General features: G+C 36.5%; 1 protein-coding gene across 1 annotated transcript in view; it reads right to left on the bottom strand.

Annotated features, from left to right (window-relative positions):
• Positions 1-23,983, bottom strand: part of LOC140151730 (uncharacterized) — a 75,458-nt gene that overhangs the window by 14,310 nt on the left and 37,165 nt on the right. Inside the window, exon 19 of the mRNA XM_072174068.1 lies at positions 1,718-1,817. Within this exon, the coding sequence (XP_072030169.1) occupies positions 1,718-1,817 (100 nt within the window). The remainder of the gene's footprint in view (positions 1-1,717; positions 1,818-23,983) is intronic.

Raw genomic sequence — 23,983 nt, 5'->3', positions numbered from 1 at the left:
GGGTTTCAGAGTTCCAGCGGTACACCCCTGTCAAAATGTAATTTGTATACCCCCCCTGGAATATTTCTCAGTGGCATCTTAGTGTTATGATTGGCATCAGTTAACACTGATGTTGTTCACAGTAGCCTAGCATTGACTTAACACTAAGCCGGTCTGAACAAGCCTCTAATCAACAGGTGAAAACAAAGGAATTGCTTTCACTTGAATAATCACCAACCATAGATGTATCTGTAATTAGAGCTGCTGTGTATCAGTTGTTAAATGAAGGTATGGTAATAAATAATCATTTTGCTCTTGGACAAAAGAATTTAGTAACCAGGCTATACAAAGCATACAAATGACACAAATGAAGTGTAGAGAATAACTGTAGCAAATCTAACAACTCACCCAATGGCTGATCATATCTAGAAACTCACATTTAGCATGTTTAGAGGACAGATTTTAGCTATATCTGAAAATTGAACGTTGTGACTTTTGCTTGATTTCACTGGTGGGATACCCAAATTTGTTTGGTTTGGATAGGGTTGTGCTGCTGAGAATTTGAAAGTGGACCCATCAATATACCAATTTTTCAAGAAATTTGGGCCCATCGATATGTCAAAAGTCAAAATATTTAGCAAAATTTAACACAAATTCCGTTGTTTTTTACAAATTTCCCAAAAAATTTGGAGACAATTAAAAATTTTTGACTACAGTTAGGCAAAATTCAGCTATTTTCCCAACTTTGAAGCAAGCACATTTCTAACGTCTCATCCAGAGCAGGACAGAAGCTGGGCACTCTGAGGAGAATTGCAAATAAACTTGATGTCAAAGGCAATGCAACCGTTTACAAGGCTCCAGTTCGCAGTGTGATGGAATATGCCTCACTGTCCTGGATGAGTGCCAGCGCCACCACTCTAGGATTATTAAACTCTATCCAAAAGGTCCTTCGAATCATAGGTGTGAGCGAAGGGAAGCGATTACAGAGCTGAACATCACATCTCTTTATCAAAGATGTCAAGTGGCTGCAGCAATGGTCCTCTACAAAATGCACACCAGTTTGTGCCCCACAGATCTCAAAGCAGTCAAAAGAGCTACCCGCTCCAGCTTGTCCATGCCTTGCCATGCTCTCAGGGGTGGTGCAATAATTATGTGTACCCCGGGTGAATTATAGGGGGCAAAGATTTTTGGCAGGCCAAAAGGGGGGGCAAGCATTTTTGGCAGGTCAAAAGGGGGGTCAAGCGATTTTTGGCAGGTCGAAGGGGGGGCAAGCAATTTTTGGCACAGATATTTTGGGCACCGTTTCTATATTACGCCCTAAAAGGCGTAGGAAAACGTTCTGAACACGTTAAAATATGCAAAATTTCCTGCTCGCTTTCTTTCGCATTATAATGTTAAGACAATTTAAGCTTTTAAATTCGGGTTCCCAAAATCTTGCATGTGTAAGGGGGGGGCAAAGATTTTTGGCACATCAAAGGGGGGCAAAGGTTTTTGGCCCAGCCAAAGGGGGTATGGAGGGTAAGCGATTTTTGGCAGACCATTTTGAGAATTCACCCCGGGGTACACATAATTATTGCACCACCCCTCACAGTTGGTGTACACACATTATGCTTTTAAACAGTGAATGACACTGTAATTTTTTGAATCGCACTAAACTGATTCACTTGATCATTTTTGTTTTACACAAGTGTGGCGGTATCAAATCTCATTTTATACAGGTGAATACTTTAATACTTACATGATTCTTTTTCTGATCAGAATAAACACAAGCACCACTCCTATGATAATGAGCAGAATCAGCCCAATAGTCAATCCTACTGCTGTACCTGTATTATTTCCTGCAAAAACAAAATACTTGGAAATGTCAAAGAATTATTAAAAATCTCATTTTATTTTGATTTCTGTGCCATTCACTGTGTGCAAATGGATGACAATATGTATGATCTGCTTTGCAAAAGAAGCTTAAGGGCTGGGGTATGAGCGTTTGGACAGTATTTATTTTGGGACATTAGGGCACATCAGACATATCGAATTGCATTCTGAATACGAAGAATGTCATTCTGATATCAAATAATTTTGAATTTTTGGCAAATCATTAAAAATTAAAAATTGATATTTTTGATATTTAACAGTACTTGAAGTAAACTTTATAAATCTGATGATTTATACTTAAAGTGTATGTAGGTGGGTTGAAAAGCCGACGATCAATTGAAAATTTTGACCTTTCGTATTGAAGATATGGATTTTTTTCCCAAAACACCAAACAAAATTAGGTCTTTTTGGGAAAAAATCCATATCTTCAATATGAAAGGTCAAAATTTTCAATTGACCGTCGGCTTTTCCTCCCTGCTACATACACTTTAAGAATATATCATTAGATTTATATAATTACTTTGAGGACTGTTATATATCAAAAATTGAAACATATCAAATTTTTATAATTTGTCATAAAATTTGTATTATATTGTGATTTTCAAAAAATGAAAATTATTTGATATCAGAAAGACATGCTTCGTATTCAGAATACAATCGATAGGTCTGAGGTGCTCTCATGTGTCACAAAAAATACTGTCGAAACGCAATAAACGCTCATTTTAGATCCCTTAAAGATTGCAGGTTCATTTTGCATACTGCATATTTCTAGAGGTTCTTAGTGGCAAGTTTATTTCCTTCTCTTCCTCCTAGGGCCCCCTCCTCTTCCACCTTTTTTTACTTCCCTTTCTCCTCCTGGGCCCTTCCACCTGGGAAATTACTTGATCTCAATTGAAGAAATATTCAGAAAATCCAGAATGCAAAATTATAATGATAATTCAGCATGAACAGAGAAGACTGATGATTTCTAGAACATTTTCACTTCTTTCACTATTGTTGATGTTGTTGTTCGCAAACATATTTTCTAAAAATGTTCAGCCAAAATTAATAAAAACAGCTGATTCTACATGATTTTAGCAAAATAAAACAAAAATCTCCAAAACGTAAATTCTGGGTTGGCGGGGCCAGTAGAACAAGGTTTTATGGAACATTGAATAGCTTCAGACAAAACATTGTTGCAGATTAAACCAGATAATCCAAGGATGTCTGAATTACCTCTAATATTTTTTTTCTTTTTTCTTTTTTTTGTTTTCATATATATTATTCAACTTTTCAAGGCTCCAAACACCAAAACAAAAATAAAGACTAAGTTTATTTTGTTCCTTCCAGTCATTTTCTATTAGTGGTCATCTTGACTAGCCTTGGTGTAGTCCTATCAAATAAACTCCTGTATTAGGCAAAAAAAAGTTATTTGCTTGTCCTCGTCCAACCGCCCGTCTCTGCAGTCCCGACTGTAGAACTTTTTTTTTTGATTTTTTTTTCTTTACAATTTTCCCAAAAAAGTTATTAACTTTTCGTCTGAGAAACTAAAGATATAAAGTAAATGTTGTAAAATATCATTTCCTGCATGTTTATCCCCCTGTGCAGTTGTACCTGGCTGAGGGTTCCAATATTTCGTATTATCATCTAAATTTTTAGAGTCTACACAAGTAAAACATTGCTGAACTTCAAAATGCATTATTTTAAGTCTGTCAGATATGTACATATCAAATAAAGTAGGGTTTACCTTAAATTTGTCTTTGGTGGAAATATTGTGGCCAGTAAGTGTTTTATATACAAACAAGTACTTCACCTTATACTTTTCTGATCGACCAACCCAACTTCTGAAAGTGATCTATGGACAAGCAAGCAATTTATTTTCTTGGCCTTCCCATAAAGTATTATTTTGAATGCTAGTTGTTGTTGTTGTTGCTGACAGTGCTGTTGTTTTTGAATGAACTATGAGACACTCATTAATAAAACTTAACAAAATCTACAAGAAATCAAATGGTAGTGCACAACTGCTCATACCCCGACACACCATGCACAATGTTTGAAATGACAAACATTCCACCACCACAAAACTTATCTCCAAATATAATTAATCTTTTCCGCAAGCACTTCCCCCTTCCCTTGTTTTTTAGTTATGTTATGTGAAGTTGATTTGTTTTGTTAATTTCATTTGATTTTAGGGAAAGGCTAACTTTCAGACCTTTTTGGTCTTCCAGCCTTTTCCTCCATATGTATCGTGTTTGTATATATTATTTTTTATGTAATGTGATTTTTATGGAAATAAAATATGAATGAATGAATGAAGGAATGCAATCAAGTAGCTAACAACTCCCCATTAAGAAACTCTAGAAAAATGCAGTATGCAATGCAAAATGAACCTGCCCCTAAACCCTTTTTCAGTAATTTTGATACCTTTTTACAATACGTACATGACAGTGACCGATGAAAAGGGCCTTTTTTATGTGAATCTTTTGGTCACACCTGATACCCCCCTGGTCAATGACCAGTGTATACAATGCAGCTTGCGGCAATGCCTATCTATTTTTGGTCACAAAATAAATGGTCTGGTGTTGTTGATATATTTTGTAGAAATCAGGAACTAGACAACCAAAAAAAGGAAGGGTTTCTTTCAAACTCTAATGGTGATCCACAGGTCAAATTGCTAGAATTTACATTAAACACACTTGAACAGATACAATACAATTTTGCAGGCAGCAGCTTAATCAGCGCCAATATTGCAACATTGAAACAAACATCCAACCCCACCCAATCCCACCCAACCAAAGCAAACTAAATAAAACACAACAGAACAGTTCATGGGGAAATAAAAACAAGAATTCAAACCAACATAAACAAATGATAAGACAGAATTTACTATATCAAAGAAATTTAAACAAAACAAAAGCACAGCAAGAAACAAAATATGATAAAACAAATAAACAAAAATTGCAACAATAACAACAAACAAAATAAAGGCCTGAACAAAACAAGACAAACAATTTGTAACAAATGAAAACAAACCAGGAATTTAACAGGTAAAGTAACAGTAATGCAAGAAGAGCTGATGGGTTGCAAGCGCGTAACCGGATTAACCAGCATTGTCAGTCCGGGGGGAGCATACATCAGTATTGTTCCTATTTTCCCTTTTCCTTTTCCCTCCCCTTCCTCTCCTTTCCCTTCTCATTCACCTCTCCTTCCCATTTCCCTTCTCTTTCTCCCCCTTTCTTTTCTCTTTCTCCCTCTCCTCCCCCTTTCTCTTCTCTTTCTCCCTCTCCTTCCCTTCTTTTTTATGTTGCTAAAACAAGAAGCCTGGAAAGAAATGTGCAATTCATTCGGCTCAGTTGCAGCACCACCAGGGTGGGGTTCACACAAACACGGTTTGCACTCCAGTCAGAACATAAATGTATTTTGCCCCTCCCCCGCCGAAAAAAGTTGCCCCATCAAGTTATTTCTTGACCCTAGTGCTAAAGAACAAAATTATCAACTTGATTTATTGAGAGTGGCCTTTCTTTTCATTGTTCTTCAATTCTGTTTCTTTCTTTTTTCTTCATACCGACCAGCATGCTTATTAAGTGACCGCCTACCCATGCCCGTAACCGGGGGTGGCGGACACTCCCCTCTAAATTGCCCAAGGCCCCAAAAGTCCCATTTGCGAGCGAAAAAATAGGGTTTTTATCGCTTTTTGGCCAAAAAAGTCCACTATTTCAAAATCCACCCTCCCCAGTCCAAAAAGGTCCAAATTTTGAAAAAAAGTTCACTTTTTCAAAATCAGCTCCCCAAAATCAATCCTGGTTACGGGCCTGCGTCTACCACAAATGAGTTATTGGCATTTTCACTGCTGAGATTGCAACCCTTTTTTGTGGTGTATGGTCACATAAGCTTTTAAAGCTTGGCTTGAGCCTGTTCCCATCAGCACTAGTGTGTGTCCACTCCCTATGACTGGTTAAAAAAACCCAGAATAAAATGCATGAAGTTGTCAGATTTTGAGCAACAATCATGTATTGTTACTTGATCATGCATAGCCTCTATCATTCGTCCAAAGTTTGCAAGGTGAACTTGGCATGGGTCACACAAATAATAGAAGGTTTGCGCAACTCAGTCCTTTTTCTGGAAGTTTCGGTAGGTTTGCTAATGATAGTAGAATACATGTCACGGGTCACTGAGATGCTACAGTACCATTTCTTGTTTACAACTGCCTGGTACAACCTGCATGTCACAAACAGGATTCCACACATTAGTTGAAATATTCAAAAGAACAATATCACACTTTTGCAATAAGTTTCATACTGACCTTGAGTAAAGAGTTTGAATAGCTGAACCCTAGCAACAACAAAAACAATTCCATGGGCCGACCGACCCACATTTTGCAATTTTATGGATAATGGTTTTTGGCAAAGGTTGATTGATTTTGACTGAAAAAATGTGAGTGAAGCAAATGAAATAAACTGCATTTTTTTACAGATTTTGGTGATATTTTAGCGAAAAAATGTACAGATTATGGTGATATTTTAGCAAACATTTTGAAATAGCGCTTAATATAATTATGTTGAGATATAATTATTTAATATAAAAAACAAAGTGCCCAACTGAACAACCCTAATTGAAAGTTTTTTCCATCTGTAGAACATGGTTTTTTGGTTTGCTTGTGCCTAAGTAACGCAGATTTCAAACAAATTAAGAGCAAAAGTCAGTAAATATAAAGCACACAATGGCCAACTTTGGAAAATGACTTTTTCTTATATTTTGCCCAACAGTAGTCAATGGACCAGCAACAAAGTAGGTGATAAAAATTTTCTGATTCACACTTGGTTTCCATGGCAACAGGCAAATTTCAATATTTAGACCCTTTTAGACACATTTCAAGATTTTAAAGGTCAAAATATCAAGATTTTGAGACATCTGCAGCACATGAACAAAGTTTTTAGAATATTTATTTTTACATGGGGGTATTAGCATTATGTCTCAGCTTCATGATAGTATCAAAAAAAATAACCAGGTGTCTAGAGTTGGGATGTACCATTATTTTTAGAAAGGGGTGTTTTTCAATTTATCAGGATTGTCAATTAAGTGCCAACTTGAGCAGCTCATTATATATAAAGTAACGCTTTGATTGATCTCAAATTATAGATTCAGGTAAAAGGGACCTTGATAGTTAAATGAAATAAGAAATCAGCTTGGGACCTGCATCCTCTTTGACAGGGTGTTGCCAGATACTTTGATATTTTTTGAAAATTCATAATATATAAGATACACCATTAAAATACAATACTTTTACCAATCATCACAATTGAACATACAGCAACACATCTTTATGTAAATATTGTCAGAATGCAACAAATCATACACTAAAATCTCATCTGTGGGCCCAAGTGTTGCCAGTTCCCCTGATTTTTTTTTCAAAGTGTGTATTATTCCGATTTTACAACCTGAATATTTGCATTGAAAATAATACAGACTAAATAACCCGGCAATGCAGCAGTTCTGTGGCACAATTTGGATCCAATACAGGCCTTTGTCTGTTCTACTGAAGTTACGTGGCAATTAAGGGGGTACTACACCCTGGCAAATTTTGTGCCTATTTTTGCATTTTTCTCAAAAATTATAGCGCCATGGTGACAAGTAAGATATGTATATTATAGTGGCAAGGACTTCAAATACTGCACTGCAAATTCAGCAACTCAAGGCAAGTAGTTATTGATTTATTGATCAAATATTGGTTTTCCTTCATTTATGATTGTAACTCCACAACTGTTGGCTGTGTTGAAATAAAATTTCCAGTGCAGTAGTTGTAGTCCTTGCCCCTATAATATACATATCTTACTTGTCACCAATGCGGTATAATTTTTGAAAACAAAATGCGAAAATAGGCACAAAATTGGGCTGGGGTGTTGTACCCCCTTAACGTTTGAGGGAATGATCAAATTTGGTTAAACCACTGTCTACTTCTCATTTTGTGTTGTTAGTATTTATACAGATGTTCCTGAAGCATAGACAGATTGAAATACTCTTGTTCCTTATTTAAAGCATGGGCACTGCTTTGAAAATATGGTAACCTTCTCAATATATGGAGCCTGTCTCCTCTTTGTCTTAACATCGGTGGTATCAATTTGAAATGATTGGCAGATATCCTCCAATTGTTGCAAGGTTTGATAATGTACCCTCATTAGCAAAATGGCAAATGTCTTTGTTTTGAAACATCACTGGGTGTTGCAAGCATAATGTTGTTTGCAGCGTTTATATCATTGTCTGATGAGCTCTGATGCTTCACTTGTACTCTTCGGTCTTCTCCTGGCTGCTTCTCTTGAGTAGAAACTGCTAACCTGTTGACATGTCAGGTATTCTTGGACAGAAAAAAAGGTTCTGACCAGCTGCACCCAGTGCCTTTCTCATGCGCTTAGCAACTTCCTTTGTTTCTAGTTTTTTGCCAGTTTCCTCCCCTGTTTGAAACTTTTCTCTCAAGTAGTTTGTCTGTCCAGTTCACTGGTAGGGAACTATCAGTATAGAAAAAGCATGACTTAAGGCACACAATCAAAGCTTATATGTCTATTTTATGCACAAGGAAGAAATCTTGATTTTTCATATTGTATACATTGAGTTTATGGCAAGGCCTACTTTTAAATATAATTATCTATAATATAGAAACACTTGATTAAAAAAAACATTTTTTTAGTGTTTCCAAATTTCAATATTAATCGTTAGTCTCAAAATAGGTATGCCTTCAGTGAAAGGATCAAACATAGCTTTAAAAATTCAGAAAAATGCGTTTACACACGAAAATTAGTCTACAAAATACGGGTTTTTTTTCTAGAAACACTGTGTAAACAGTATCTGAGGTCCCAAAGTTGGACATATTAATTTTTAGGCTCAAAATAGGTATGCCTTCAGTGAGAGGATCAAACATAGCTTTAAAAATTCAGAAAAATGTGTTTACACTTGCGAAAATTAGTCTACAAAATACTTTTTTTTTTTCTAGAAACACAGTGTAAACAGTATCTGAGGTCCCAAAGTTGGACATATTAATTTTTAGGCTCAAAATAGGTATGCCTTCAGTGAAAGGATCAAACATAGCTTTAAAAATTCAGAAAAAATGCGTTCACACACGAAAATTAGTTTAAAAAATGTTTTTTTTTCTAGAAACACTGTGTAAAAAGTATGAAAGGTCCCAAAGTAATTTTGTCCTATAGGACTTTCCAAAGGCTTAGTGCATCCATGGAGCAGGTATGAGTTTTGAGGATGTGTTACTTTATTGTAAATGGTAACTTAAAAGTATGCCTTTTTCAGATGAATTTATTTTAGTAAAACACCCTATTTGCAACAATGGTATCTGCCACAATGGAAGCTTCAATTACAATGATGATACACTTAAATGATAGGTCTAACCTTGCCTTCCAATCTGGCAAAAGATAGGGTTTGGGTGTTGTATGGAATTGTGTACCCATGCATTTGACTTTTTGCCTTTTTCAACCAACTTTTTAAAAAGAATTTGCCCATATTCATTAAAAATAACATATTTGGTCGTTGCCATGGTAACCAGCCACAAATACCAAAATTATTATAATCATTATTGCCCTTGACCAAAGTGTAACTCATTGGTAAACTTTAAAGAAATTGGATAATTTTTAATTTGGCCAGGTTTTTTTCATTTTATTTGAAATTACTGGACTTTCTCTCTTAAAGCCCTATATTTATTTGTACTAACAAGGCAAGCAAATATGTGTCAAAATAAGGTACAACAGGCAGGGCAACATTAATTATCTGCGGTAAACATTGGTCCGACGAGTAGGACCTTTGTTTCTTAGTTACCAGACTATACTTTGATCAGCTCGTAATCGGCAGGCTTTATAACATCGCGGCTTAATATAAAAATATTTTATTTTAAGAATCTTCTTGTGACATCTCGCCAGAAGCATCACAAATTATTAATTCAAGTCCTATACTTTGTCTACTTTCTTTAACATACAAAATATGGAGCAGATAGGCCAACTGATAGCACTCTTAACATGGGTCTACTTTTCGGCATAGTGGTAAAAGCCTAACATTTCCCGCCTATTACAAGCTGATCAAACTATATACTCAGACTATGATCAATATCTCACATGGCGCAAGAAAGACAAATTGCAAAAGTCCAGTGACCACGCCGCCTGAATCAGGCTGTTAGTGAATTTTTGTGGTTAATCTTGTTTGAGCGATCAGAGTCTGAGTATAGTTGGTAACTAAGAAAAAAACAAGTCCTATTCGTCGGACTAGTAAGCATTTGATATTGGCCATTTTATGTTGTTATTTAATGTTATTGCAATGTAACTGGTTAGATTTTGGTTATGGGCAGATCGTTTTTCATCTTTTGATGGTGTCAGGTCCCAAAAGTCACAGTAAAAAAAGCGAGAAATAAACATCCAGTATCACAAAATGTAACTAATCCACTTTTTTTAAAGATTACAAGTCAGAGCAGAGTACCCATCTTTCAACAGAGTTACAGCCAACAATGGTTCATTTTGGTTGTCTCAAATTAATTAATTGAATCACAACATGTCATCAAATGGAGTGATGGCTTAAACAAACAAACAAACAAACAAACAAACAAACAAACAAACACTGGTGGGTTAATAAACTGTTCATTTCTGTTGTTAAATTTTGAGTTAAATTTGAGTGATATCCAAGAGGTCAATCACATTAATACAAGCAGGCTATCCTTTGGTTGTAGGAAGTACCGGTAGTCATCAGGAAGCTGTAGATTAATACTCTATTAACAATCACTGTCTGTCTCAATTACTTAGGCTACTAGGTCACGTTGATAAGTTCATCTTTACTGTTTTAGAATTATCTCTTGTGCCTAGTTTGGTCTGGAATAATCATTAGGGGCACTACCCCTAGATCCCGACCTGGATCCAAATGCCACAGGGAGAGGATGCACATAAATGGAAGTACACTTTTAGAAATAAAGGTTCTATTAAATCTGTTGAAGAACACTTTTCATCCTCTACATCAAACCATCCAAGGAAAAAAGTTCTTTGAACTGAAAGAATCTTTTAGGTTCTTTAACCCTTTGCAAAATCATTTTTGGCCATTTTGGTTAATTCCAGAACCATCAGCATTTGTAACCCTGTTTTTAGCTTGTAGCAGTAGTACATATAGCAGTATTAGCTATAATAGCCAGGGGTGGGGGAAGAGTAGTTTCATAGCCAGGGGTGGGGGAAGCTGCTATACTATCCTGTGCAAACATCTTGTTCCCTTCTTGACCCCCCTTGCACTGAATCATCACTGTTGAGGTAGATATAGAGAAGGACCGATCCCATAAGTTGTGAAATATCTGGATAATATTGCTGCAATGTGATCTACGAGATGAATTGAAGCATGCGAATACTACCTGTGATTCATTGAATGCATTCAATCCTATGTTGTTTGCCTCAAGCCCTATGCAAAGTCAAGGTTAACATTTATTTATGCTTGTCTTGAGCCAAAGAATGGGTTGTTATTTTATTCTCACCAAGTACTACAACTACCTGTTGTTGTTTTCCTGTCATGTGATGTAATGTCAACTCACAATATCTGACCTGGGAAGTTGGGCTATTCCACTTGAAATACATACCCCATCTATGGAATATATGACCTTAACCCTAACCCTACCCGTGGTTTTTGTGCTATCGGAAGGGAAAGAAGGAGCGAAAAAGGAGAGAAGATGAAGAAGAAAGTCACTTGGCACCCCAGAATTGAACCTCGGACCCCTCGCATGCCATGCAGAAGATCCCCAGCATGTAGCTACACAGGTGGCGTTGGCCCGACCAGCGATTCCATGGGTATATATGACTTGGTCTGATTGCGTCATCAAGTCCCGTGGAATGCATGCACGCAGAGCGGTTTTAATAGTGAGCTTTAGTGAGTCCTAGTTGGGTTAGGGTTAAGGAGGCACATAGGAAAAACATGCATGTAGCTTAACCCTAACCCTACCCGTGGTTTTTGTGCTATCGGAAGGGAAAGAAGGAGCGAAAAGGAGAGAAGATGAAGAAGAAAGTCACTTGGCACCCCGGGATTCAACCTCGGACCCCTCGCATGCCACGCAGAAGATCCCTAGCATGTAGCTACACAGGTGGCGTTGGCCCGGCCAGCGATTCCCTGTGTGTATATGACGTGGTCTGATTGCGTCATCAAGTCCCGTGGAATGCATGCACGCAGAGCGGTTTTAATAGTGAGCTTTAGTGAGTCCTAGTTGGGTTAGGGTGACTCCATTTGAAATCTACACCCCCTGTGTGGAAGATTGATGTCATGTCTTCCATAGAGCAGGGTCATATGCAGGATATTTTTACCAGGGGGGACTTAAATTGTGTGCAATGTCGAGTGTTGCAATGGAGCAATCGGGGCCGGGAGTCATGCCCCTAATGGGTGGTGTCCAGGGGCAGCCTTAGGGTCCCTGGTGGGGTGCAGGGGAAATGCCCTGGTGGGGGGCCAGGGGCCAGAGCCCCCAGAAGCTCCTGGATTTTTGCTGTTTTAAATGCATTTAGAAGTGTCTCCTCAGTGATCCTTATATTTACATAGACCTTCTTTCTTTTTTTACCCAGGCGGCGCCCACCGAGAAAAAAAATAAGATTTTGTACACTTTGTACAATTAACGTACAGACGGCCTATACCGACATGAAGACAGTGCAAGAGTCACATTTGCCTAGTCTCGGGCCAGACTGTATGAACAACGAGTGTCAGGACCACATAATTAACTGACTGTGTAGAAGACTAGTACGAGAGTCACATTTTCTGTGCTCAGACTAGCTCCGAGTGTCCCGGGCTTGGCGCACACCTCTTTCACCCGCCCCTTGTTGTATACACACTTGTAGAGGGTGTAAGGATTTCAACTGGAATAACCCATTCCAGTACCCATCTTTCAACATTGCCATACCAATAAGTTTCCTAACTCTAACCCATACAACATGTATAATATCTGAATTACATGCACCCTCCCCTATGTCAGCAGAAAGCAAATTGTAATGTGTTCTGATAAATCATTGGTTTGGATTTACATAATGCACTTTTACACCAACATTTTATAGATCTTGCTGCCAGCTGCGGTTTTAATAGCCTACCTGAAAAATCAGTAAAAAGATAATTTTAGATTGCAACCTATATTTAAATATTTTAAAGGGACGTCTGAGATCTGTTAATCCCTAACTACACTATCCCCCACACATGTCATTTTTGCATGTTTAAAATATTTACTAACCCTAACACCCATAAAATCTTACAAGGAAAACCACTACACATGCATGCATCTCATGTGATGCCATGATGCAATCACCTTAAGTCATATATAGGGTCTAAAGGTTGATTCACAGAGGTACCAAGTGACTTCTTTGTTAATCTTCTCTATTTTTGTTCTTTCTTTCCCTTCCGATAGCAAAAATCCATGGGTCATGTTAGGGCTAATGTAATAACTAGCCCCTACAGGCTACAATGAATAAGCTGCACTTTCAGCAATTCTTTATGTCCAGGCATAAGGACCTCTGTGCGAATCCAACAAAGAACACCATCTCAACAACGGACATATAAACTCTAAGGTCCATATGCACAAAAGAGTTAGACCAGGTCTAAAGTTAGACCTGGTCTAAGTGAAATTTAGTTCCATCAGGAATGGTCATTTACTATTATTTCCTTCCTAGAGTAGGTAGCAAATTCTAAAGATTTAAATGCAATGTTAAAAAATAATGCAAAATAACTTAAGCAAATGTAAAGGAAAATGTTCTTTCTCCTGGGACTAAATTCCACATAGAACAGGTCTAACCTAACTCTTTTGTGCATACGGACCTAAGTTTTCTTCAAATTTGGTCAATAAAGAAAATGGCTTAAGGATATTTTCCTGAATTAGCAGCCATTCCTAAGCTACTTGAAAATATTTAACAAATTTTGTTGGTCCTTGATGGACCTCTCAAGTCGTTTTAATCAATCAAATGTTGCCATGTTTGAATCTGATGTTGGCAACACTTTTTTTACTCTACATTTATACAACATTATAAATGCACTTTGGTAACAAAATGTTGCACAATGTTTTTATGATCTTTTGACAACCCTGACAGTTACATTTCCTCAAAACATTTTGAATTTTTGCTTGAAAAAAATGATGTTTTTGAAAAACTTTTTCAATTGTGCTTATTGGATAATACAAAACACAGTGCTCTCTTTACATAACTCAATTGTTCATTATTAGATAGCTTTTAAATTTATGCTCATATTCAGGAAATAACACTAGTCATAGGATGAGGTCTATATCATAAATCAATCAATTTCCAGTTCCAACCACTTTTTACCTGAACATATAGGCACATCCACACAGAGGGCTTTCTGCCTAAGCACCCGCTACGAGTTGCTTGTACCAACGCAATATGTGCACGCCCGTTCACTATCAGAATATCTTGCAAGGTATTACTGTGCGGTATTAAAAATTGGTGTATGGTTAAAAGCTTCACACTTTCATTTTGTATTATAATTATAAAATATATACAACATTTAACTCTTTATTTTGATATCCTCCTTGGTCGTGACTCACTTTTATCTTGATGTGTGTGTGTGGCTCCCGCTTACTCAGCTAGTGGGCCCCCGATGTGGAGTGCGGGTATTCCGCTAGTTTTTACTTAATATCGCAAAATATTTCTGAGATAAATCTTATATCACAAAACAATGGTACTAGTAGGTAAACACTGATGGTGTTATGAGTCAACCTACCCTAAAGTTATGATACATCCCCATAAAATCATTTCTGATAAACATAAAACATAAAGCGGATGTAAGGAGAAACTACTGGATTTATAATAAAATATTGAAGGATACATAAAATAAAACTATATTCCCTGTCAAAAAAACTCTCTCCCACATGAATGAGTACAAAATATATGTATTATGGAACCATGGTTATCTTCAGTCTGCTCACAGTGAGAAGACATTGTTCTCTTTATAATCACTAAATTTCACAGACGTTGGAAGTCAACTTTTGGAAAAAAGTACAATTACCACATGCCCAATTTTTGCATAATATTGGAAATTACATTGTGTTCATACATACTCACGATATAACGACATTTCTGATTGGATTTGGGCCGTTTTGTGCTGGTCATAAATTCCGTTTATGACCAGTACGCAGGGCATAAACAAGCTGCGTAACGCAGCGTTGGAACCCATCTCACGCGGAGCGCAAAAGATGAACGCGTTGAAGGCCGTTGACCTGGTGAGCCGAGCTGCTTCCTGCAAGTAGGTCTACTCATTTTCTCCCAATTTTGGATGGAAAACGGTATGGAAATGTTATTTAAACTTGTAACCTCTTATTATTTTCATTTGTATTGAATTGCTAACAATGTTCAGAATGTTGGGTATGTATGAACGGGGTTCATTCATAGGATTGAGGGCATGATCGTTGATTTATGCCAAATTTGGCAATTGTGCTGCAGTTTGCACCTGAAAAGAGGACGTTCTTACCTCCTAGTTTAGCTTAGTTTCATTTCATAACTTCTGGACACAAAAGTTGGATCACTATGTATGGGGGATTTTTTTGACCAGGAGTATAATAGTTGAGGCTATTTTTGGTTGGTAACACACAGCTACACATATTGGTGACATTTTGTAACATCTATCCTGAATAATGTTTCCTAACAAACTATCTAGTTTAAACTGGATTCACATTGAATTTAAACCGAATATGATGCAATGAATCAAAATTAGTCATTGATTACGGACATATAGGTGAATGCTTGATGAAAGTCCACCCTGAGGGACACAAGCATGACCAAAAAAGAGTAAAAAGTCCACCCTGAGGGACACAAGCATGACCAAAAAAGAGTAAAAGGTCCACCCTGAGGGACACAAGCATGACCAAAAAAGAGTAAAAAGTCCACCCTGAGGGACACAAGCATGACCAAAAAAGAGTAAAAAGTGAACCCTGAGGGACACAAGCATGACCAAAAAAGAGTAAAAAGTGAACCCTGAGGGACACAAGCATGACCAAAAAAGAGTAAAAAGTGAACCCTGAGGGACACAAGCATGACCAAAAAAGAGTAAAAAGTGAACCCTGAGGGACACAAGCATAACCAAAAAAGAGTAAAAAGTCCACCCTGAGGGACACACAAGCATGACCAAAAAGAGTAAAAGTGAACCCTGAGGGACACAAGCATGACCAAAAAGAGTAAAAAGTGAACCTGACGGACACAAGCATGACCAAAAAAGAGTAAAAAGTCCACCCTGAGGGACACAAGCATGACCAAAAAAAGAGTAAAAAGTCCACCCTGAGGGACACAAGCATGACCAAAAAGAGTAAAAGTCCACCCTGAGGGACACAAGCATGACCAAAAAGAGTAAAAGTCCACCCTGAGGGACACAAGCATGACCAAAAAAGAGTAAAAAGTCCACCCTGAGGGACACAAGCATGACCAAAAAAGAGTAAAAAGTGAACCCTGAGGGACACAAGCATGACCAAAAAGAGTAAAAAGTCCACCCTGAGGGACACAAGCATGACCAAAAAAGAGTAAAAAGTGAACCCTGAGGGACACAAGCATGACCAAAAAAGAGTAAAAAGTCCACCCTGAGGGACACAAGCATGACCAAAAAAGAGTAAAAAGTCCACCCTGAGGGACACAAGCATGACCAAAAAAGAGTAAAAAGTGAACCCTGAGGGACACAAGCATGACCAAAAAAGAGTAAAAAGTGAACCCTGAGGGACACAAGCATGACCAAAAAAGAGTAAAAAGTGAACCCTGAGGGACACAAGCATGACCAAAAAAGAGTAAAAAGTGAAGTTTTTTGTAACCATGCAGATGGGTGACTTGTTTACATTTTTATGGATTGTAAAAACATTGATTTTCAAGAAATGGGTTATATGTTTTCTGATCACGCTTAATCTTTCAAATTCAGTCCAAAAATTTGCTTTGAATGATTGGAGAGAAAATTTTGAGTAAAATCTTGTTTTTTACCTTGGTTAACATGTTTAGGGGATCACACATATTTTAGTTTACCTCGTAGACCCATTTTTTAAAGCAATGGTAATTTCACACACCCTGCCACTTTCCAAGACCTGCAAAGTACCAGATAAGAAGGTTTGCTAACTTTGAAACAGATAGTGAACTATGCACTCTATAGATGAGTTGGCCTCAATGTTTATCAACAAAGGTAAGGGACTGGTATATCGATATGCTTGAGTGAACTCCATGGAACCACTACACTGTTCAAAAGCTTTATTGTGATGTGGCGGGAGTTTTAAAAACACAAGCTCTGAACAAAATATGATGCGCGCGGATACTGCCAGGCAAAAAACAATGGAAATTGTGATGATGCGTGCGCATACTGCCAGGCATTGATGTCAGAAGTCAACTCATCTATAAATGACCATAACAATATAGTGTTATAGGGAGGTTGCAAGGTCAAATCCAAAGCCAGGAGACTCTTCTTTGATGGGGAGCTTAGTCATAAGGGAGAGTGGTCACTAGAATTTGGAGACTCTTCTTTCTTGGGTGAGCTTAGTCATAAGGTCACTAGAACTTGGTTGGATTCTTGGAAGTAATAGATACCAGAAGTACTATTTAAAAAAGGTCTACGAGGCAGACTAATTTCATACATGATGTTCACCATATTTCATTATGACTTTGAAATTGCCATATTGTACTCTATCTTGCTGAAATCACCAGCAAACTTTTAAGGACAAAAAGTCATATTTATCTCAAAAAATGTTTTGTAAAATCCATTCATTTGCATGATCAATTTATTGATAATATTATTAATTTTTCAAATGTCCTTTATTTGACCCTCAAATACCTAGTGACCAATGTGATTCTTGAATGACCCACATTTAATAGTAAAACTTATTTCATATAAGTTCAAGATAGAGATTATTTATAGATGGCATTGTGTTCCCGATGTCCAGTCAACTTCCTCCTACCTCACAACTTGCACCATTGTTAGCCTAGATTAGGTTTATTTGACATCATCTATTAATTGTTGTCATTAAAATGATGGTTCCTGCATGTGTGATAGTATAGAGTATTCTAGCCATTGTATATAGTTAGTTCCCTCAACCCAAAGTACACTTTGATCAACCCATAGGTTAGTCACTCTTTTTTTTTATGTCAAGACAGAATTTTATTCAGTTTATTTTTACATAAAAATCAATGTACATGTCTCCCAAGAACCCAGAATCTTTGGAAATATAGAATGTTCCTCTCTATCAAACTAACTAACAGTGGCGGCGCCATCGGGGGCATGAGGGGCAAATGCCCCCAGTCAGAACTCTTCCCCCTGTTTCCCCCAGTAAAAACCCAAAATTACGAAAATGTCCACATTTTGCTGCAATTTTGTGCAAAATTTGGTGATTTTGCATTCCCCTGAAATTCACTTTCCCCTCAATGCCCCCCCAAAAAACAATTCCTAGTGCGCCACCACTGCTAACTAATGAAGGCTTGATAATTATTATCTATGAGTATTAGGTCTCAGGTCAACATCCTCGATGGATAGGTTGGGCATTTTCTGTCATGGACGACCATTTACCTTCTGGTTTGTTTAAACTGGGAAGTACATCATTTTAACTTGCTGACAATTGCTTTCCTTTTTAATTACTTCTGTCAGTTACAAATGTTAATACTATGCTGTTGAAAATTAGGAAATATATTAAGTGAAAGAAAACGTATCAGGTAAAAGAGGGCATAGAAATACTTATTGTCCTTGATGGGAAGTAACCAATTTCTTAACTTGTTGAAAATCATACTTAATGTCCTTCTTTTCTTTTGTTAATTTGATTACATGGTGTCCTAGGAATAATTAGTGATGTGTTCAGTGTCTTTTGTATTTATTGTTTTTTGTATTGAAAGTAATCTCATCTCAGAAGGTTTTTTTCAGTCTAATTTTGATGACATGCAGGTTAATTATTTTCATGATTCACAACCTCATCCCTACACTCACCTCTAATAAAGTTGAGATATTGATACCATCTTGCTAGGCCTAATTGGTTAGTATAGGCCTACATAACATTACTTGCAGATTTGGTCATTTGCCAAAGAAATTATCCAATTTGTACTTTCTGTCTGGCAACTGACAGTGATTACAACACAATGGTCCAGGGAATGGTGTAATACATGTTTATGCATATCCAGTGGCGGTGCTATGGGGGGGCAAAGGGGCATTTGCCCAAATATTTTCTTGCCCCCCACTTTTGAGGAAAAACCCTAAAATTGTGTAAATTTCCACTTTTTGCTGCAATTTTGCACAAAATTTGTCGCTTTGCACCCCTTGAATTTCCCCCAATGCCCCCCCCCCAGAAAAAAATTCTCATTGCTGCCACTGTGCATATCTTGTAAACACATAGTTGGAATGGAATCAGCTGAAATTTTAGAAATGATTCTGTCATTGACATATTCCTGGGGCCCACTGGTAATTGATGAGTGGGTTTCATCCACGAACAAAGATTCCCTTAAAAAGGGTAATTTTCAATATCAAAGCAGTGTAAGAATAGGGTATCTAAAATTGGCAAATTTGAGAAAAAGGGTATTCTTGCTGAATATATCATACATATTAAGAAACAAGTTGTATGAAATCAGATAAACTTTCTGCCCTTGTGAAGATATGTGTTTTTCCACTTGAGGGATTTGCGTCTCACATAAATGGTCTGAGTCAAGAGAAAATTGATAATTTACTTGCTTAAAGGAGTATTTCATAATCCACAGCCTCATGCCCTCCACTTTTCTCAACAAAAAACTTGATATTTTTATACCGCTGGAAACTTCTGGCTACATAATGTTTGTTTGCAAAATATGTCTTGCAGATTAATTTGTATAGGACAAATATGGTCAAATTTAAATTACGTTCTGGTATACCAGAACAAAATTACAACAGTGGCCTATGGAGCAGTGTAGAACATAATCATGCATAACTCGCAAATGCAAAATCTGAATCAACTGAAATTTTGGGAATAAGCTTTCTTTGTGGATATCTACCGAAATATGTAATAAAAAGAGGATGCTAGGATCATAAAATACTAGGGATAGGGAGTAAGAATAATAATGCCAATAGTCTTGCAAGTATCATTTTTAACATGGAAAACAGTGGCATGATCAACAGGAATTATATAAATAAACATTTTCAAATCAATGTTTACATGTTTAGGTTGCTTTTTGAAAGTCCATGTTCATGAATGATAACCCCTTGTCAAAGTGCCCCCCCCCCGGGCAATATACATATCCATCCATACTGAAAAAAATATCAAAATCACAAAATGTGCCTTTACGCATTATTCATAGCCAGTAAATATAATTTTCAATGAAAAATTGAATTGGAAAGAAGAGAGTCGCCATCATGCATGAGGTTAAGCCAGATTTTCTACAAGCGTGGTAGTCAAGCATAGCTAAAATGACATCCAAGGGACAGGATGATTACAATATGCACAGATTTATGCGTTTGTAGACTTCCTATCCTACGGCATTCAAGGTAAATGACCAGATTGATGGCATCCCCACTTGACCCATCAAACTTGCAATTATGGCATCTGAAGAAAGCAGGGGGGTACTTAGTACAAATGACTACTTAAAAAATAGCAAAATTTTGACATTTTTCTAAAAATGTCCAAAAATTTGGGGAAATGTTGTTAAATTTGGCTGAAAATGTTGACTTTTGGTATATTGAAGGGTCAAATTTATTGAAAAATTGGTATATTGATGGGTCCACTTCTCAGCAGCACACTGGCTACCCAAACCAAACTTGGGTACTCCCTCTCTGGAAGAAAGCTCATACTTTTTTTTATTACCCTGGTATGTACTGTCCTCCTGCAAAGCATGACTGTACTTGTAAGTATTTTACTTTTTTTAAAGTGTTAAAAAAGTAAGGGCCGATTCACACTCCATTATGTTAAAAAAGTAAGGGCCGATTCACACTCCATTATGTTAAAAAAGTAAGGGCTGATTCACACTCCATGTTAAAAAAGTAAGGGCTGATTCACACTCCATTCATTTGCAATGTTGAGCATTTGATGCAAGGGTATCTGTTTCAATCCATTTTCAGCTTTTAAGGGCCACTACAGACTCCAAGTACTTGACATTTCTTCATATTTATCTATTCCCATTCTATTTTCAGTAATGTTTGAATTTTAATGTTTGTCGTCTTAAAATTAATAATATGTTAAGTAGAATGTCTGGTGGAAATATATTATAGATGATTTTACACATCAAACATTCGTTAGAAATTAAACATTACTGGAAATAGAATGAGAATTGATTAAATAATGAAGACATGTTACATCAAATATTCTACATCCACTAATAAAAAGTATGTAGTGGGCTTAACAAAATGTTTGTGGATGAAAATTCAATTATATTTGATGTGATATTTCTGGTGGAAATATATTATTAGTATTGAACTTTGGGAATTGTATCACCAAGAGGTATTCATTTTGTGACATTATTTTGATTTCTCCCAATGAAAATGTCCTTTCATGTCAGAGGGCGCCAGATGGAGCAGCCAAATCCCGGCAAATAAAAACACAATGCGATGAAGTGATTTATCGCATGTGACGTCATGCCGACCGACTAAATGGCAAAATCAAGCGTACCAGTCTGTGCTCACTGCCTTTCAAAATGTCATCAAAGATAAAAACAAAAATATATAAAAAAGGCGGTAACATAAGGATAATAAGCAGGTCAAGAGAATTGACCCTGGTGGGGACTGTGTTATCATTGTGTAAAATAATATCCCAATGTAATTATTTGGATTCACTGGATTGAAACTTGTGAACAAAAACAAGCATAACAAACATGCATCCAAACTAACAAAAAGATTGTCTCTTGCTGAGGTCATCCACCACTGATTGGTAATATATAGCAACATAAAATGCAATGTGTATATTGGCAATAACAATATGTTGCTATGGTAACTATGTATAAAATCAACGTTGCGTTGCGGATGATCTGTCACAAATACATTACACTTTTTTGTTCATGAGAGTTGTTTGTCTGCAGAAATTTGTTTATGCGCATACATTTATTTAAGTAGAAGCACCTGTGCAAATCAAATTTGTAGATAAAAGTTGATATTTTTAGTATCAGTTTGATTCACAATTATGATTTTGTCCAATAACTAGAAGATCCTAAAAAGGTAAAAGTGATAAAATTCCACATTTCAGTGTAATATCAAGGTAAAATGCCATATGCAGTACACTTGATATGATGAAATCAGTCTACAAAATCAGTAAGAGTCAATCCAAAATCCATTTCAATCTATTTTTCAATCTCTTTAGATTGAGTTCTATCATCATTGGTCAATTTAAGTCTTCATATTGCTGAATCAACAGATTTTCTAGCTCAAGAATTGTAAATTTGAATAGATATATCAACAATCTATTCAATTTTGGACAATTTTCAGAGATTTTAATCTCCACAAAAGATTAGTGGGCTTTTTCCAAAGCAACAAATAGCGTGCTACCTCATTGGCTAGAAATCTTTTGCTCGTTGCTCAGTGATGGAGTATAACTTGATTCAGGTTTAAACACATCTGGAGTGGAATTTACTTAACAAATACATCATAACTCTTTCTGTCTGCTCCCAGGCAAAACCTAAGTATTTATCAAAGGATCCTGTGTCTTTGTGCAATTGTGGGATGTCCGATGGCTTTAGCAGTGAATCACACCCAGGTTTATTTTGTACTAGTAACATTCGGATTTTGCTGTACCAAGTTTTTGTAATGTAATAAATATATTTTTATCATTGTACTCTTGCAATCTATTTATATATAAATGCAATTTTATCAATTTTGTTGTATCTACATATTATGCTCATTTGATTTGAAATTGTGAACCAATGTACATGTATTTTAATGATATGCAAGCAATATACACACATGCAATTTATAAGGATTTTCTTGGTATTTTAAGTGCTTTGTAATTTAAGATTAAGGCAATTTAATATTTTTCAATATTTGTATATTTTTCATATCTTTGTATCTCTGTGTATTTTAACATGTAAAGAGGGTCCCAATGGAAAGCAGTGCTTCGTTCACTGATCTGGGCTACTCTCTATAAGGCCGTATAAAATTAATGTTTTGGTTCTCGTCCAGAGGATTTTCATGAATTGATGAGGGAGGGAGGTGTTTTTTTTTGTTTGTTTTTTTTTCAATGTAAAATTAGCATTGTCAGTAGTTTTTGGTCTTCTCCAACAGTGCTTGAGGAAGCGATGAGGCCCTTTTTTTTTTTTTTCAAATGTGAGATTCTGAGGATAAACCCCTAGAGTACCACAAAAAGACTTGGAAGTGATGCTTGTTCTCTAATAAACTTATTTATATGTATGAAGATTTCATAAATCATTCCAAAGTCTAAAAAATTGAAAAATCTAAAAAAAAAAAAAAAAAAATCTGACAAATCCCAGAAATTGAGGAGGGAGGGGCGAGAACCAAAATATTAATTTTACATGGCCTAAAGATGCCGTTAATAAATAATAAATAATAATAAAGAACAAGAAGGCCCATCGGCAATAGCTGCCATTTATCATATTTTTCAATGTATACAATGCAGGAATTGTCAAATATCAATAAGGCAGCTATTGTACCATTAACCCTCAATATTAACTTTGCATCTCCTATACCGTCAGGATACAGTTGGCAGTCCCAAGATTAACAGCACACACATCATGCTTGTCAGTATAGTGAGGGTGCTATTAAACAATATCAACTGTTGTGCTATTTGCTGCATAGGGGTGTCACAAACCTGCAAAAGTACATGTTACTCCAAATTAACAGAATGGATAATATTAAGATGTATGACATGGAGAGGTTGCTTGACTCCCTTCACGACACCAGTGGTCTGTCCAATTTTACAGGAATTTGTCAAAATTATGTGAATTTTTGACCCTGAGAAAATTGCGACAATTCACAATTGAAGGACTGTGGTGATGGCAGGTAGCTATCACAATTCTAGAATTGGGCTATCTCAATTGTGACTCATTGCAGCAAATGGTACCATAAGCCGGCAAAACTAGTTCTAAGATATTGGTCATTAAAATGTGCAAAATATAAAAAAATAATAAGAAATTCACTATTGTTGTTCATATCTTTACAGTGGAAACGGTTATAGAAACCAGAATGGTATCATTTTAAAACTCATGTCGTTGTCTGCCAGATTAATATAATCTCCACTTCCAAAATATGGAAT

This window comes from Amphiura filiformis, chromosome 5, assembly GCF_039555335.1.
Source record: "Amphiura filiformis chromosome 5, Afil_fr2py, whole genome shotgun sequence".
NCBI classification, from domain to species: domain Eukaryota; kingdom Metazoa; phylum Echinodermata; class Ophiuroidea; order Amphilepidida; family Amphiuridae; genus Amphiura; species Amphiura filiformis.
The sequence above is the reverse complement of the archived record's forward strand: the minus strand, read 5'-3'. Positions and strand labels throughout refer to the sequence as shown.